Below are 17,703 nucleotides of genomic sequence, written 5' to 3' on the forward strand. Positions count from 1 at the left end.
CACAGAGCGGGTCTCGCGGTCTCGAGGGGCTCCAGGGGCGGGGGCGGGTGGGGAAGCCTCTTAGTGAGGGGGCGGAGCCCCGGGAAAAGTAGCAGCGCTCCCAGCCAATGGGAGTCGGCGGCCGTCCCGTTAGTGCCGGATCCCAGCGGAGAGGGCGGGGCGGGAGGCTCCGTGGAGATCCCAGGGTGGCCGAGGGTCCCTGACTCGGCTCGGCGCGGCAATATGGATCGGATGGCCAGCTCCATGAAGCAGGTGCCCAACCCACTGCCCAAGGTGCTGAGCCGGCGCGGGGTCGGCGCGGGGCTGGAGGCGGCGGAGCGAGAGAGCTTCGAGCGGAACCAGGTGAGGACCAGTGGACCCCCAGGGCTTGGCCGGGGCACCCCAAGAGACACAGTGCCCGGGATGGGGCTTTGAAGGTAGGAGGCATCTTGCCGACGCAGGACAGGACTTGTCCAGGGAGCCGCGAGGGGTTGGCATCTGGTGCAGAGATCAGGGTGATCCCAGGAGATCGGGGACCCTGGGACATCCCAACCGACCCGGGGTTTGGAAGGGCAGGAGGGCCGGAGCCCGGCCCCACGGAGCGTGGTGGCCCGTGCGGCACGACCGAGGGGGGCTGGACCGGGCGGGGACCGAGCAGGGTCACAAGGAGGGGAAGAACCGAAAAGGGGCCGAGGAGAAGGGTGTCCCTGGACCGGAGAAGCGCCTGGGGGGGCGCTTGGAGACTCAACGTGGAGGCGGAGAGTGGATGCACTGGGTTAGGAAATGAGGGGTGAGCACCTTCTTCTCGGTCACACTGCCATCCCCCCTTTTCCACACCCCTTCTGCTTTGAATCTCCTCAGCCCCCAGTTGTCGTCCTGGCCTGGAGGGCCAGGCTACAGGGGTCTGAGCGCTGAGAAGGAATGTGGGAAATGCCAAGTGTGGCCAGGCCTGGAAAATGACTTGGGGCTGCAGGAAAGAGGGGTCAGTCTCAGGGATCAGGGCGCCTGGCAGGACAGACAGCCCACCGCTGGTTGGGATGAGCTTCCCGAGGGGGCTCAGAGCCCTGACTTGGGGTTTTGGTTTCATCACACTGAAATGTGTGTGACAGCCAGTAGGCAGCCTGCCCCATCTGTCCAGCCTGACCAGGACCGGGGGGCCAGAATTTCGGAGTGTCATCACCGAAAAGCCACAATCCATTTTACCGCACAGTTTTAATGTTTGAAGTATTGATTTGACTGAAAAAAGCTGACATACTGATGCTGTTCTTAGTTCACGTGTGTGTAAAATCCATTCTCACTTCTTTTAATCCGGATGCCAAGGTTATCAGCAGCTTCAGTTTACAGGAGTGGAACTTTTGAAGATCCCTTTGGACCCTCCCTGCCGGAGGCTGGTCCCCTGCTGTGTTCCATGTGTCATTATTTCCCCCACATACTGTACAGTACAATGTTAGGAAAAGAGCTTTGGGCATTTTAGATCGAAAAGCGCTGATTAGAATGATCTATATGTGTGTTCTTGTGACAAATCAAACTCTCCACTCCTGGGCACTTCTTCCTCTTGTCATTCCCAGCCCCCCTGTGTCCCTGTGTGTCCAGATGGGGCGAAGTCGGGAGGCCTGCCTCCCTGCGTCATCCTGTCCCAGAGGGCAAGGGAGAGATGGCTACTGACTTCTGCCTCCCCGAGTCCGCCTGGGTTTGTGGCTTGTTCTCTGGCCTTGTGGAAAGAAGGAAGTTTTCTGTCTGTCTGACCAGGCAGTATCAGGGTTGGGGGTTGCTTCAGCTAGCTGCCTGGTGACATGAGGCTTCTGGTCCCAGGAAACAGTAGATTTTCTTTATTTTTATGTTTTTCTTAAATGAAACAGAAAAGAAATAGGTGTAATTTGATCTTCACTCATCCCTTCTGGAGTTTCAGATAAGTAAAAAGTGGAGCAGTTGAGAAATATTCGGAAGTCTTTGACCCACTATGGTGATGGAAATTAGGTTTGTGAAAAAGTTTTCACCGTGTGGTTGTTCACTGGCTGTCCAGAGACAACCTGACAAGGAGAGAGTCTAGGTCAGTTCTTTCTGGTTATTTTACATTCTGTGGAACACTTGTAATTGTCTAAATTTGATGTAATGGCATGTATTGTGTGTGTGTGTGAGAGAGAGACAGAGACAGAGAGACAGAGACAGAGAGACAGACAAAGAGACATGGAGAGAGATGGGGAGGTGGACTGGAGGAGGAAACTATTTTGTATCATTGAAACTTTATTGATAAAGTGAAGAAAAAGAAAACAGTCATAAAAGTTAGCATTAGTCAGTCTGCGAAAAATTTATTTTGATTGATGACTACCTATCAAAAGCATTATGAGATGTAAAAATGAGGGAAAAAAATTTTACAAAAATGGGTTAAGAGACCATGAGAATCAGCCAAGTTTTAATAATAATTGTAACTGTTGTTTGAAATAGAGCTAAGTACTTAATTGTATGACTTTATTTAATCTTGGCAAGAACTTAGGTGGTGGGTATTAGCCACACTTTACCGCAGAGGCACAGAGAGGTTAAATAACTTGTCCAAGGTCACACAGTTGGATGTGGTCCCCTTCTGTAATCACTGCTTGATGCCACCTGCGAGTATTGGGAAGAGCAATGGTGTTGGAGCCAAAAGACAAGGATTTGAGTTTATACCCAGTCGTGTATGTTGGTGTTAGGGCCTCAGGCACATTGCCTGACCTTTCGAGACCTCAGTGTCCTTATTGTAAAGTAAAGATAATATTCACCTCACAGTTTTACTGTGGAGATTAAATAATCTGTGAGAAGCATTTTGTAAACTGTGGAGTGTTATTCACATGTGGATATGTTGTTGTTACAGTCTGACTGGGGACATGCGATTTAAGAGAGCAGAAGTAACAGGACAGTGACTAACTCTTCAATATCGGGGAAGACGTGGGGTAGGTAATAAAGAACCACTGAGATGGATAGTTATGAGGACTGAGGGTAAGGTGCATACGGACAGGAGTGGGAACGGGCTGGGAACCCTCACTGAGGACTGAACCCTTCAGCGTGAGTTAGCACCTGTCTGGGTGGAGAGGAGGGGACTGGTGCATATCCAGGAACGGGAACCATCTACAGGGAGAGAAACATGGGGGGGGTGTTGACCAAAGAGGGGCCACAATTGGCTGCTTCTGCCTCTAGGCTCCCCCAGCACGTTTTGCAAACCTCTCCTAGTGCTTCTTGCTTTGTGCTGACGTCATTTCTGTCAACTGTGAGCTGCTTGAGGGCAGAACTGTGTCTCGCTGTTGCCTGTTTTCTCAGATACTCAGGCGTGTGGTGATACATGGTGAACTGGCTGTGGTGGAGGTAGAAAGTGAGCGTGGGTACCACCAGCAGGGAAGGCCCTCACCATGGGGTCCAGCTGTGATGGGTCAGCTGGACCACAGAAGCCCTCTGGAATCGCTTGACTTCTTCCACTTCCTTCAGGAAACAGGCCCGGGATCCCCCTGGTCCCGCCTGGACCCCCACACACTCAGTCAGGCGCACTGTCCCCATGCCCATCAAAGGAGTCTGACTTCTGCTTGCTTTTCTTCTGGTCAGGCCAGGGTCCGAGTTGCCTGACTTTCTGATCTGCCTTGCCATCCTCTTCCAGGGATGTTTTTTGTCTCCAGCTGTCTGTCATAGTCACCGTGCTTCACAGGCCAGTGTCTGCTGCAGTAAGGACCCTTGACCCACCTGCTGGGCCAGCCACTGCCAAAGCCCGCGTCTACAGCTAGACCCTGGGTGTATCCCCCACCAACCTTATGTACCCAACTCATCACAAGCAGTAGCTTTAGGAGAGTGAAAAGTAATTCTTGCCCTAAAAAAATCCGGGGCCCCACTGTAATAACGGTACCTTGTCCAGAGTACTTTTCAGTTCATAGATAGGTAGATAGCTAGAGAGGAGCCCTGGTGGTACTGCTAACTGAAGGTTGGCAGTTTGAACCCACAAGCTGCTCTGTAGGAGAAGGATGTGGCATCCTGCTTCTGTGAAGATTTACCACCTTGGAAACTCTATGGGGGCAGTTCTCCCTTGTCCTATGATGTTACTATGAGTTGGAATCAACTTGACAGCAGGGCGTTTGGGTTTGGGGTTGATAGATACACACATACACTGGTAGACGGCTGCTGTGTAGTCAATTCCAACTTGTGGCCACCCTAATGGACCACAGAATCAAACGTGCCATCCTGTGTCATTCTCACAGTCACCGTCATGTCACTAGTCCATCACTGTAGCTGTTATGCTAGTCCATCTCACTGAGAGGCTCTCTTACTTCATCAAACGTGATGTCTTCCTCCAGCAGTTGAGCCCTCCGGATGACGTGTCCAAAGCAAGTGAGTCAGACAGTGTTCTGTTGTGAACCATAGGTTTTCACTGGCAAATTTTCAGAACTAGATCACCAGGTCTTTCTTCCTAGTCTTTCTTAGCCTGGAAGCTCTGCTAAAACCTGTCCATCACGGGTGATCCAGCTGGTATTTGAAATACTGGATGACAAACTGACAGAGGGCTGGTGGTTTCCATGCGTAAAGCATGTTTGAAGCTTTCATTGGGCTGGACGGCTGTTAAGGACTATCCTCCGTGTTTCATGGGTGAGGGCTCTGAGGTTCAGAGAGCTTGGTGACTTGCCAAGGGTGGAGATTCAAACCCAGTTCTCCAGGTTCCAAGTCACAGGCCCATCACACGGTGTCCCCATCAGCCAAGATGGTGATTCTGGAATGGACCAGGAGGGCTGCCACACGCTGAAAGACTCAGTACCCGTCTGCGTTTACTTAGCAGGGCAATGGTTTTCTCTGTGGTTTGTTATTCTTTGAGTGCCCATTTGCTGAGCACATACTGTGGAGGGCACACGGAGATGAGAAGATGAAGGGCCCAGCTCTAGAGGAGCCTGTGAGTCAGCAGGGGAGGTGGAGTGGCTGCCATGGGCTCCTCTGCCAGCCTGGCTCTCCCGCGTGGGCAGGGGACCAGCAGCATGGGAGCCGTTGGAAGTTCAGAGGTTCAGGCTCCACCCAAGACTCCGCAGTGGGGTCTGTACATCCATATAAATGCCTTGGGCACTGCACTACCAGAGCTCCTTGAAGGATTCTGGGAACATGTAAATAAGTTATATCAGTTACCTCACTTAATAACTCAGGCTCAGAAAGGCTAAGTAGCTTGGGCAGTACTTCTCTACAGCAGGCAAACACTAGATTTAGAGAGAGGATGGGGTCTATGGGAACAAACCCTTACAGTACACCGTGGAGTGAAGGATCTTTTTTTTTAATTTTTATTGCGATTTGGGTGAAAGTTTACAGAGCAAATTCATTTTCTATACAGCAGTTCACATACACTTTGTCTTATGACATTGACTGTCATTTCCCACAATGCAACAGCTCTCTTCTCACTTTCCCCCCGTAGTTACCTCTTCTTCCCTGTGTCCTTCTCTCCCACGCACTCCTGTCTCCTGAGCTGTCTCCCTGTACATACGCAGCCCTTCTGTTCTCCCATGATTGCTCTTTCCAAGGAGTGTATCTACCTAATGCAAATATTCAACTCATATGCCTGTCCACAAGCGTGAGTTCAGTTCCAGACCTGAAGGGCAGCTAGGAACCATAGTTTCAGGTTTTTTTTTTTTTTTTAATGATTTTGAGTTTTGTTCCACTTTTTTCTCCCTTTCTATCCAGGATCTCCTACACAGATCCCCCTTCAAGTGGTTGACAGTGGTAGCCAGGCACCATCTAGTTCTTCTGGTCTCATGGTCATATAGGCTGAGGATCACATGGTGTACCCCAGTCCTTTGGACTAATTGTTTCCATGAGTCTTTGGTTTTCTTCATTCTTTTTTGCTCTGGATGAGGAGAGACCCATCATAGAATCTAGATGGCCACTTGCTTTTAAGATCCCAGTGCCTATTTGCCAAAATAGGATGTGGAACAATGTTTTTGCTCATAGGCCCAAATTTATAGGTCCAACTACTTGCTCCCTCTGGGTACCTGGCTGTAGCCAAGAAGTGACTATAACCTTGTCCCTTGTCAGCTCTACTATATAACTGGGCATTCTTACAGAACATACAAATACACTTGTAGAAACATTTCTGCCAACCCTATACATGGCCATGGGGGTGCTCCTCCATGCATAGACATATCTGATTGTTCAGCCTGTCTACTCACCTATCCTCCTGTAGATCAATGTTTGCCATCACTGACAACGCAGTACTATACGTGCAGAAGGATTCATCTTTGTTGTCTGTACCTCCCATGCACCTCTCTCTGTCTTCCTCTCCTCAATGCCACCGTGTTAATTATTCCCATTTGGTATGTTGCCCTTCCGTCAGAGCGAAGGATCTTAACAAATTACTATGCTTCAGGGGAAGCCAGATGTGGAGTCTAGAGAGGAAGAGAAAGAAACACATTTTTGTCTTTTGCACATTGATTAAGTGGATCGTGACATGCAACCATCACCTGTATCCATTTCCAAATTTTCCATCCCATTAAAAGAGATTCATTGCTTCCTAAACAATTTCCCCTTTCCTTCTGGTCTTGGCAACCAGTGATAAATGCTCTAAGGAGCTCTGGTGGCACAGTGCCTGAGGCATTTGACTGCTAACCAGAAGGTTGGTGGTTCAAACCCACCAGTCGCTTTGTGGAAGGAGGACTGGGCAATCTACTTCCGTAAAGATTACTACCTCGGAAACCCAAAGGGGGTTGCTGTGAGTCAGAATCGACTCAATGGCAGTGAGTTTGTGTGTTTTTTTTGGTTTATCCTTTACCTAGTCTAGATATTTCATATAAGTGGGATCATACAGTATTTGTTCTTTTGTGACTGACTGATTTCACTCAACATAATGTAGAAAGACATATTTATTGAGAGTTTGAAGGGTGCTTTGTTGTTGTTATGTGCCATCTAGTCGGACCCGACTCATATCGACCCCTCCTTGGGTTTCCAAGGTGATATCGCTAAGGAAGTAGATTGCCCAACCTTCTGAGGAGTGGCTGGTGGGTTTGAACCACCAGCCTTCTGGTTAGCAGTCAAACGCCTTAGGTACTGCACTACCAGAGCTCCTTGAAGGGTTCTGGGAACATGTAAATGTTACATCAGTTTTCTCACTTAATTACTCAGGCTCAGAAAGGCTAAGTAACTTGTCCAGGATCACACAGCAAGTAAACAGAGAAGCCAGAATCAAATAACAAAACCCTTTACTCCATGTTTAAGTATGAGGTAAGTGGAAGGTGGGGGTGTTACTGTCTTGCTCTGTGATCTTAGCGGATGGTCAGCCTTAGATTCAACAGCTGGAAACTGTTCGGGTTGTTCTAGAAGTATCAGTGGTTTTCAACTGACTATACTTTAGAATCACCTCGAGAGCTCTTTAAACCCATACTGTTTCCCTGGCTCCCACCTGCTGCCACCATATGCATGTGAAAGCTGGACAGTGAGTAAGGAAGACCGCAGAAGCATCGATGCATTTGAATTACAGTGTTGACGAAGGATATTGAATATACTGTGAGCTGCCAGAAGGATGAACATGTCTGTCGTGGAAGAAATTCAGCTGAGATGCTCCTTGGAAGCAAGGATGGCCAGACTTCGTCTCTCGTACTTTGGTCATGTTGTCAGCAGAGACCAGTCCCTGGAGAAGGGCATCATGCTTGGTGAGATAGCGGGTCCACGAAGAAGGGGAGGACCCTCAGTGAGATGGGCTGATATAGTAGCTGCGGCAGCAGCCTCAGGCATAGCAGTGATTGAGGGCGGTGCAGGCCCGGGGGTTTTGTTCTGTTGTGCACACGGTCACTGTGAGTTGGAACTGATTCAACAATACCTGACAGCAACTTCTGCAGAGAGATGCTGTCTGAAGTGGGAGTCCCTGGGTGGTGCAGACAATCAGCGGACTCAGCTCCTAACTGGGAGATTGGCGTCCGCTCAGAAATGCCTTGGAAGACAGGCCTGACCATCTACTTCCAAAAAAATCGGCCAGTGAAACCCATGTGGAGCACACTTTTACTCAGACACACATGAGGTCGCCATAAGTTGGAACTGACTTTATGGCAATAAAGGAGCTCTGGTGGTGGTGCTGGTAGTGATGGTGGTGGTGCTGGTCTAGAGTAGTTGTTGTTATGTGCCGTCAAGTCAGACCTGACTCATAACGACCCCTCCTTGGGTTTCCGAGGCAGTATCACTACGGAAGTGGCTTGCCCAACCTTCCTTCCGAGGAGTGGCTGGTGGGTTTGAACTGCAAGCCTTCTGGTTAGCAGTCAAGTGCCTTAGACACTATGCTACCAGAGCTCCCAGAGTAGTTATTGACAAGTTGTCAAATGCCAGGTAATTTTCAGGCAGTAACCACTGGCCTCGTGAGCTCCTGCCCCCTGCCCTCCCCCTGTGGGCTCTGGTATGGCTCAGTCACCCCAGAAAACCAAGATGGCCCTGGGCTTGCCTCCTACATGTAAAAGTTTCTGTGTCTTGGTGCTTGTTCTTTGTAAATGCAAACGTCCACAGCTCCCTTGGTGCCCAGTGGCCAGGTGTGTGGCAGCCCCAGGACCGTGTATCTGACACTCTTTCTGCACTGCTTATTGACCAGGTATGTAAAGTGCACACGTGCCCTGAGATATGAGCAGGTGTCTTACTGCAGAGAAAGCTGGAAGTGAACCCCACTGTCCCATTTACTTCACTTTACAAGCAGAGAGATCTTCTTGTAGAAAAGATGGTGCCCTTCTCTCATCCCCTCCCTGCTTCCTTAGGTCGTTTTGAAAACACAGGAGGGAAACGAAGAGCTTCCTTGGGCTCAGTGGTCTGCTCGTTGGCTCCCGTTGGGTTGGCTCTTCCATCACGCACGTAGGACGGAACGTTGTCCACTCCTGTATCAGCTGCTTGATTGTTGCCCTGTCTGAGTCCGTTGGTGCAGCTGTTGTGTCAGTCCATCTCTTTGAGGGTTTTCCATGTTTTGTGGGTCCTCTCCTTGACCAAATGTGATGCCCCTTCCTTTTCCAGTGACTGGTCTTTCTTGATGTCTGTTGTTATTTGCCGTTGAGACGGACCCAACTCATAGCGACCCCTCCTTGGGTTTCCAAGGCGGTACCACTACGGAAGTAGATTGCCCAACCTTCCTTCCAAGGAGTGGCTGGTGGGTTTGAACCGCCAGCCTTCTGGTTAGCAGTCAAGTGCCTTAGGCCCTACGCTACCAGAGCTCCTCCTGATGCCTGTATTGACAATATTCTGTATTTCCTCTAGCTGATAATTACTGTAATTTGTTGCCCACATGTCACGTACATGTGGTAAAAGCTTTCCACGAACCACCTCTTTTGATTCTTGGCAACAGAGTTATGCATTTTTTTATAGATGAGAAAACTGAGGTCTAGAGGAGTTAATGACTCCCAGGAGTTCAGGATTCTGAAGCGACAGAAGTGGGACTCAGACCCAGGAAAACTGGTCCTAGAGCCTGGCTTTCCACTGCCTGCCGCCTCAAGTCACTGCCATCCTACTCTTTCCTCTCCCCCCCAGTGGTTGGGGTCCCCAGGGTGCTGTCCTCAGCCCACTTCTCTTTAATCCCGTCTACTTCCTCTGCCGGAAGGAAGGTTGGGCAATCTACTTCCATAGTGATACCGCATCGGAAACCCAAGGAGGGGTTGCTATGAGTTGGGTCTGACTCTACGGCACATAACAACAACAACAACAACACTTTCTCTGGCATCACCTCCATCTGATGGCTTCTGCTTGTACCTCTGTGACATGGACTCCCTGTGTCTTCCTCCTCACTTCCCAGCCTGGGTGACCACTTTCCACTGGCCGTCTGCACCCAGATAAACCACATACCCCCAGCTCAGCTAGGGCCTCCAGCCTCTGAAAGTCCTGCATCTGGTCACTGGTCTCGTCATGTTTCGGCAGCCGTTCCAGGTCATCCCTCACCCTTGCCCTCACAGCCACGTGTGGGGATGTTTCTCTCATCCATCCCTCCTTTGCTTTTCGCTTGTCCTTGTTGCTTTGATGCTGAACAAGTTTCAGTGGAGCTTTCAAATTGAGACAGCATGGGAAGAAAGGCCTGACACCCTACATTTGAAAGTCACCCAGTGAAAAGCCTATGGAGCTGCAACTGGTCACGGTGACACAGGCCAGGCAGCACTCGTCCTGATGTGCATAGGGTTGCCATGAGCTGGGACTGATGTGATGACTGCTGACAACCAGTCTTACTTCTTCTGCCCTGCATTGATGTGATCCCAGCCTCCCTGTCCCCCAGACAGGCTGGTGCCAGATTGATTGTCTCGAAGCCCGACACCACTTAGACAACTCCCTGTTTCCAAGAAGCTGTGCTGGCTCCCCAGAGACCCTGCAGGATGTACACTGTCAGGGTCCCTGGTCCCTGCTTTTTTTCTAGCCTTAGCTTGGGCAGTATCCCCCTCTCGCCCCCACTGGGGTCTGGGTCCAGCCAGATCACGTGGTCGTGCAAGTAGCCAGGAAGCTCCCTTACCCCTGCTCCAGCTCCTGTCTCTGCCCTGACCTTCCCTCCCATCTCTGCTCATCTCAGATACCACTTCTCTCCTGAGAGCTGCCTCAGCACATCCACTGTGTGACCCTTGTACTCCTTCAAGCCTACATCTTCTCTTCCTTCCTGACTGTGAGCCCCTTGAGGGCAGGATCTGGCTTTCAGTGCCAATGCAGCCGGCAGGCACCAGCTTGAGAATCCGTAGGCAGCCTGCGTGCTGCAGGCAGGCCCCCACCTGCAGTGTACTTTTCCTTTCTGCATTTGAAAGATTCTCTCTTCGTCTCCTTTGATTTCTGCAGTGAGTAATTCTTACTAAGTGCCTGCTCTGTGTGCCAGGTCTATGCTGGCAGGACCACTGCCTGGCCCTTTCCCTATCCCCAGAGCGCCAGGGGAGCCCCCTCCCACCTCCCTGAGCACAAGGCTGAAAGACCCACATAGGAGAGAGCCTCCTGAGCCCAGAAGCTGAGCTAGGGCTCTCGGCCAATGACGGAGTTCCCATAAAGCTAAGAAGACTTTATAAGCCTTTCTAAAATATGATGTTGGCTTCTCCAGGGCTTCGTCCTCCTTCAGGTTGGGCCCTTCTGAGCTGGGAGGTATTACAGACAGGGAAAGGGACCGACCTTGTGTCCCAGGGCCTGGCTGGGGCTGGCTGGCAGCAGCCTGCAGGCAGGTGCTGGGGTTTGCAGTGGAGGAGAAAGGATGCTAGGATGAGTGCAGTAGTATGAGGGCACTCCCCTGAGGGTGAGAAGAATCTGGCTCTGCTGCTGAATAGCTCATTACACAATAAGGAGGCTGGAAGGGATTTCCGAGTGTCCTTCCAGCTCTCAGATTTTCCAGCGTGCAAACCTGTAAGCAGGCTGTCACGCTGCTTAGTAAGGACACACACTGTTTCTTAGCTCTCAGCTGTTCTCTTGAAAGGTAGTTTCAAACGCTCTTATGTGTGGGATGGGGACCAGGGACCAATAAAGTGGGGCTTGTGAAAGGCGTGTGCTGCACCTTAGAAAGGGGTGGGGAGGGTCTGTGAGATCAGGAAAGCAGATTCCCAGCCTATTTGGCCACTGGAAGGGGTCCTTGATTGGCAGGTCGGCGAGGCCCTAGTAAGAATTGCTTCGTGTTACTCGATCTGCTGGCACACTCGTCCTACCACCTCAGGACAAAGCGTGGAGCGGCCCTGGGTGTGGTGGAGGGCGGCCTGGTGCTGTGGTGTGGTAGGCCGCTGGCCAGTTCCTGTCCTTCATCCAGGAAGGTTGACGGCCTGGAGAGATGCCACCTAGGGGAGGGAACTTGCCAGCCTCACCTCCCCTGCGGGTGGAGGCTGCTTCCTGTTTTCCTGCCTGGGCAGGCAGGGAGGAGCCGGTTCCCAGCTTTAGGTCAGTGTAGTCTTACTTGTGGGGGAACAGGGGCGGGATTTAAGGTGTTCCTCCTCTGCCACAGAGAGTGGAAGGGAGCGCATCTCTTGGGACGCGATAGGTTCCTGCTGCTGCCGCCTCTGCTGTTCCTGCAGTAAGACAGCTGGGAAGCCAGGCTGTGCCAGACTGCTCAGGGTTTAACCACAGTGCACGCTGTGTGTGATGGGGCGCTGCCGGCCCACTCGTAGAGTTCTCCCCTTCCATGCCGGAGAGCTGGGTTCGATTCCCAGCCAGTGCATCTTGTGCATAGCCATTGCCCATCAGCCAGTGGAGGTGAAGGTGTTGCTTTGATGCTAAACAGGTGTCAGCAGAGCTTCCAGACTAGGAGAGACTAGGAAGAGAGGCCTGGCAGTCCGCTGCTGAAAACCAGCCCTCGGAAACGCCGTGGATCACAGCGGTCCATTCCACAACCATTCATGAGGATGGCGTAGGGCTGGGCGGCCTGGGTCCCACTGGGCGTGGGGTGGCTGTGAGTCGGGGCCCAATTTGACAGCAGCTGATGGTAATAGCAACAACACTGTTGATAGTTTAAAGAACACTTTTACACAGAACACAGGTGATTGTCGTCATTTTTCAAATGAGGCTCAGAGAGGTTAAGTGACTTCCCTAAGAGTGCTCAGGAAATGTCAGAGCTGACGCAGCCAATAAAGAAAGAGCTTAAAGAGAAAAATAGGTAGGAGGAACATCACGAAAGAGGCTAAACAAGGAGCAAATGAGCATAGGAAAAGGTACGCAGCTCCTTTAGTTATCAGGGAAATGCAAGTTAGAACTACAGCCACTAGATGCCCATCAGAACGCCTGAAATAAAAATAGAGCATACTCTTTATCAAAAGGGCAGTGCCTGCCCAGGGAGGAAGGGAGGAAGGGGTGGGAAGGGATGAGTGGAAGCAGTAAATGCAGGAGGGAGAGGGCTGTCACCTTGTGGGGATTGCAGTCAATGTCACAGAGCAGAGTGTCTGAAGTGTTGGATGGAAAACCAGTTTGCTCTGTAAACTTTCACTCAAATCACAATAAAAAGTTTTATTTTAAATGAAGGCTACAGACAGTATCAAGTGTTGGCAAGGATGTGGAGCACTGGAAACACTCACTCATTACTGATAGGGTTGTAAACTGGTGTGACCACATTAGAAAACAGTCTGGTAGTACTTCACATTGAAGATAGGTGTATCTTATGTTATGTTTGAATCGTGTTCCCCCAAAATACGTGTTGGAAGCCCTGACCCCTATACCAATAAATGTGACCCTGTTTTCAAATGGAGATTCCTTTTGTTATGTTAATGAGTTCATGTGGGAATAGGGGCGGATCCTAAGCCTAATCACTTCTAAGTGGTGTCTTAGAAAAAGAGCAGAGACACAGAGACACACACACACACACACACACACACGGGAGATGCCATGTAAAGACCGAGGCAGATGAATCTGAAAGCTCAGAAATGCAAGGATTGCAGCCAGGATTTGACTGCTAACCAGAAGGTTGATGGTTCAAACCCACCAGCCACTCCTCAGAAGGAAGGCAGGGTAATCTACTCCTGTAAAGATATACTGCCTTGGAAACCCAATGGGGGTCGCTATGAGTTGGAATCGGCTCAATGGTAGTGGGTTATTAGAAGCAGAGAGGTAAGAAGGACCCTCCCTTAGAGCTGTTGTCCTGAAGTTAGACTTCTAGCCTACAAAACTGTGAGAACATAAATTTCTATTCCTTAAAGCCATTTGTAGGGTTTTTGTTACAACAGCACTAGCAAACTAAGACACCCTATAGCCGAGCAATTCTAATGGTAGATATCTATTCAACAGAAATGCCTGCATGTGCACCCCAAGAGAGCTAGATGATTGTCTATCTGCACGTGTTGTAATAGCCCCAACTGTTCCAAACTGGAAACAACCAAAGTGTCCGTCAACAAGAGATGGACAAATAAATTGTGGTACAGTCATTCACTGGAATGATATGCAACAATGAAACTAAGTACACTGTAGCTACAGTCAACAACAAGGATTAGTCTGTCGCAGAGCAAAATGGCAGCCTGGTTGAAATGAAAAGTAAAGAGCTTTTGTTGAGAAGCAGGGACATTTGCTAAGTGGGAATCACAAAGTCCAGAAGATTCTGAACTAAGTGTCCAAGGAGGAGACGTACAGGGAGTTTTTATAAGAAAATACAAAAGACTTGAGTGAAAGTACAGTAATTGGTTGACATTGATGTAATGGTTACAAAGTTGGATGAGGGTACACCTGATTGGTGGAAGGTTATAAAGTTGTTTCTGTGAAAGTTACAAATTAATCATTAATTGGGTACATGTGACCTCGAAACAATCAGGTGACCTTTCTTACATGACTGCAGGGAGGACATACATCATTCTACAGTTTATTTTGAGTGAGCATCTGTTCAGAGAATTGTTTTGGACCCAGCTCCCTAAGCAGCAGGCAAAACCCTTAAGCAAGCAAAATAACATTTTTTTCCTGACATTGTTTCTCTGGTAATTTTCTCAGGTTACAGTGGAGACTTACAGGGATAACAGGCTCCATTGCCAGTCAGTGCAAAGGTTATTTTTGATTTGAAATGAAATTTTAGCCTCAGATCGTAGTATAGCCACCATCTCATGTCGGGAGTTCTTAGTTAATTTGGGGTGCTCTTACTCAAGTCTTGCAACATAATGTTGAATGATAGAAAGCCAAATACAAAGGAAACCTTCTGTATGGTTTCATTTATATTAGGAGCAGGAAAGAGGCAAAATGAAACCGATACTATAGGGTGCTTGCTTAGATGGTAAAACTGTGAAGTGAAAAGGAAGCAGTTACCTAACAGGATAAAGGTTACCCAGGGAAGGGTTCGTGATTGGGAAGGTGCACAGGGAGCTTCTGGGGTCCCCTGTTTTGTTTGGGGCCCGGTTTTTGGTAATTCATTATGCTGTACATTTTTGTTCTGTGTAGTTTTATGTATTTAATTACATTTCAAATGCAAAAATTTTTAAAACAAAAAACCTCCTCCCAGCGAGTAGGAAACAGTGTCTTGCTTGGGGTGAGGGACCACATGGAGGGAGAGGGGGAGAATATGTGCTGAGGACTTTCTCTGAGCTGCTGCCCCTTATGTCCCCTGACACTTCTCCTCCATGAAAGCCTGTGGTAGGCCTGGGAAGATTTTGATCACGTGTATGCAAGCTGTTGTAGCCCTTCCTCTGTAGTAACTTGGAGCTGGAAGGTCGAGACCCTGTCATTAGCCTACACTTAGATTGTTGCTCTCAACTTTCATTCATTTGCATCTTCTGTCTGCCTCCTTTAGTGGCGGAAGGCCATAAGGTCCCCTGAGGACAGGGGCTGAGTCTCACTCATCATTTACTCTGTTGCCCTCACACCCAACAGAGGCCTTTCCAGCAGCTCAGGCTCAGGATACTGTATCTCTTAAATACAAAATAAATTTGTGGTGAAAAGTTCTCAGAGGAGAGGGTGAGAGGAAAAAGTGTGTCTCCAGGCTCAAATGAAGCATGTTTAAATAAAACCACAGACCTGGTGGACGTCTGGAACACACGACCTCAAGCTTGGCTCATGTTCCGGAGACTGAGATAAAGTCATGAGTGGTGAAGCCATGATGAGCCACTATGGGAATCTGGGAGCTTGGGATGTCTCCTGGTAGCATGGCAGGACCCTCGTGGTACAGATGGTTATTGTGGTTGGCTGGTAACCAAAAGGTTGGGTGTTTGAGTCCCCGAGAGGGGCCTAGGAAGAAAGCCCTGGTGATTTACTTTTGAAAAGCCAGTCATTGAGAACTCTCTGGAAATTGGTGTATATATTCTCAACAACAATAAATGTGTATATATATGAAAACCCAGTGGATCACAGTTCTGCTCAGACACACTTGGGGTCACCATGAGTCAGAATTGACTTGTCGGCAACTGGTCTAGCATGACAGGAACCCTGACCTTCCAAGAGGGGTTTCTTTGAGATCTGTCGGGGACAGAATTCTGGCTGAATGGTCCCAGGTTTCATCCCACGGTGACGGTTCTTAGGAAAGAACTATGGAGGTCGCTGTTCATGACTTCTTCTGTCTTACTCTTCCGTTGCCTGTCCTCCATTCCAGATTGGACTGAAAGCAAATGCCTTATCTGTTTGCTTTCCTTTAGTTTGTCTTGGCTGATGCTCGATCCTTCCTTTCCGTTTGCCAGAATCCTTGACAAAGAGGCATGAACTGCGTGTGGTTACTTCTCTGACAAGATCCAGGGTGGTTCTCCTTGGATCAGCATGTCAGCCCAGGGCTTTAGCTCTGTGGGCTTGACACATGGTAGATAGTCAACAAAGTATATTCAAGAAAGCCTATGTTATATTCAACAAAAGTATATGTGTACCTGATTTGTCTTTGTAACCTCAGTTTTCTGAGTATTGGGACCCAAGTGATGCTCGATTGTAGAATGAAGTAAAACATATTTAGAATCAAGATCAGAGTGAACATCAGCCATGGTTGGTCCCAGTTCCTAACTGTGAACCCCAGTGAGCTAATCCTGAATCTGGAAGAAAAAGGAACAAGGAACGAACATGGTTGGAGCCACCAGGAACCCCTGAAGAGACCACCTCTGTACTGGGGATGGTTCTCAGGAATGTCCTATTAAATGCCAGCTCCCTCACTCATGCTTAGAAGTGACTTAGAGACCTGTTTGCCTTGAGATCCTTCTACTAGGATAAGACCTCCTTGTACAGTTTAGGTCCACTTGCTGCCAGGAAAAACCCACCATACCTAAACCTGAACTCTGTGTATTCTGCTCCAAACTTGCTCATTGGCCTTCATTCTCAGTTTTAGGGAATCATAAACCATCCACCAGGCTATTCAAGCTGAAATTCTCCCAGTCATCTTTGACACCGTCTCCTGCTTCCCTACAGCTAGTCACCACATCCTATTGTTTCCTTCTCCCTGATTGCTCTCCGTATCACTCCCAGTTCTCTAAGCCTCTGTCTTAGTTCAGGTCTTCATCTCTTGTCTGAACTATTTGTTTCATAGCCCAGCTGGCCTCCCTGCCCTTCAGTCTTGATCCTCATGAGATCCACCCTCTCTGGCTGCTAGGATGCTCTTTTTAAAAAGCACAACTGTTTTTAACACTCCTTGTTTTAAGGGCCTGTTTGTTCTGTGTTACTCTGAGCTAAAACCTAAACCCTCTAGCATGGCACAGAGCTTGGCCTTGTCAGGCGTAGTGTCCTGCCATTCCCCTCCACTGACAGCCCAGCTCTGCCACACACTCAGCACTTGCCCAGCACAGCCCACTGCTTCACACCTCTGGCATTCTCCAGGTGACATCCTGTTTCTCTGTCTGGGACTCATCTCCCTCTTAGCCTACCTGCCAAACTCCACTTCATCCTTAAAGCCTCATCTCAGATGCACCCTCCTGTGGAAAGTTTTCCCTCAAAACTCACTGCTGTTCAGTCAGATCTGACTTCATAGAGACCCATCCTTGGATTTCTGAGGTGGTATCACTACGGAAGTAGATCGCCCAACCTTCCTTCTGAGGAGTGGCTGGTGGTTTGAGCCACTAGCCTTCTGGTTAGCACTCATGTGCCTTAGGCACTATGCCACCAGAGCTCCTGTAGGAAGTTTTCCCTAGGTACAGTTATTTGGTTCTGTTTCTGTGTACTGTAGTTTTTGTTGTACTGTATTAATATGTTTTATTTGGGTCTCTGTCCCATATTGGGCTATGAGCTTCACATAGTGTAGCCTTCTTTGTAGGCCTCCCTGCCCACCATCCCTCCAGAGAGGGGTGCTTGGCACATAGTAGGACTCCTCCAAAGAACTCCATGCCCTAAACCCTGGAATCTGTGACTATATGATGTTGCATGACAAAAGAGACTTTGCAGACATAATTAAACCAAAAAAAAAAAAAAAAAAAA

At 49.1% G+C, this 17,703-nt stretch overlaps 1 protein-coding gene across 1 annotated transcript in view; it reads left to right on the forward strand.

Moving 5' to 3' along the window:
• The first annotated feature begins 222 nt into the window (after positions 1-222).
• HIP1 (huntingtin interacting protein 1) overlaps positions 223-17,703 on the forward strand; it is a 189,363-nt gene continuing 171,882 nt past the window's right edge. Inside the window, exon 1 of the mRNA XM_007940271.2 lies at positions 223-342. Within this exon, the coding sequence (XP_007938462.1) occupies positions 223-342 (120 nt within the window). The remainder of the gene's footprint in view (positions 343-17,703) is intronic.

Source organism: Orycteropus afer, unplaced genomic scaffold (genome assembly GCF_000298275.1).
Source record: "Orycteropus afer afer isolate SDZICR_OR568_19922 unplaced genomic scaffold, OryAfe1.0 scaffold00006, whole genome shotgun sequence".
NCBI lineage: Eukaryota > Metazoa > Chordata > Mammalia > Tubulidentata > Orycteropodidae > Orycteropus > Orycteropus afer.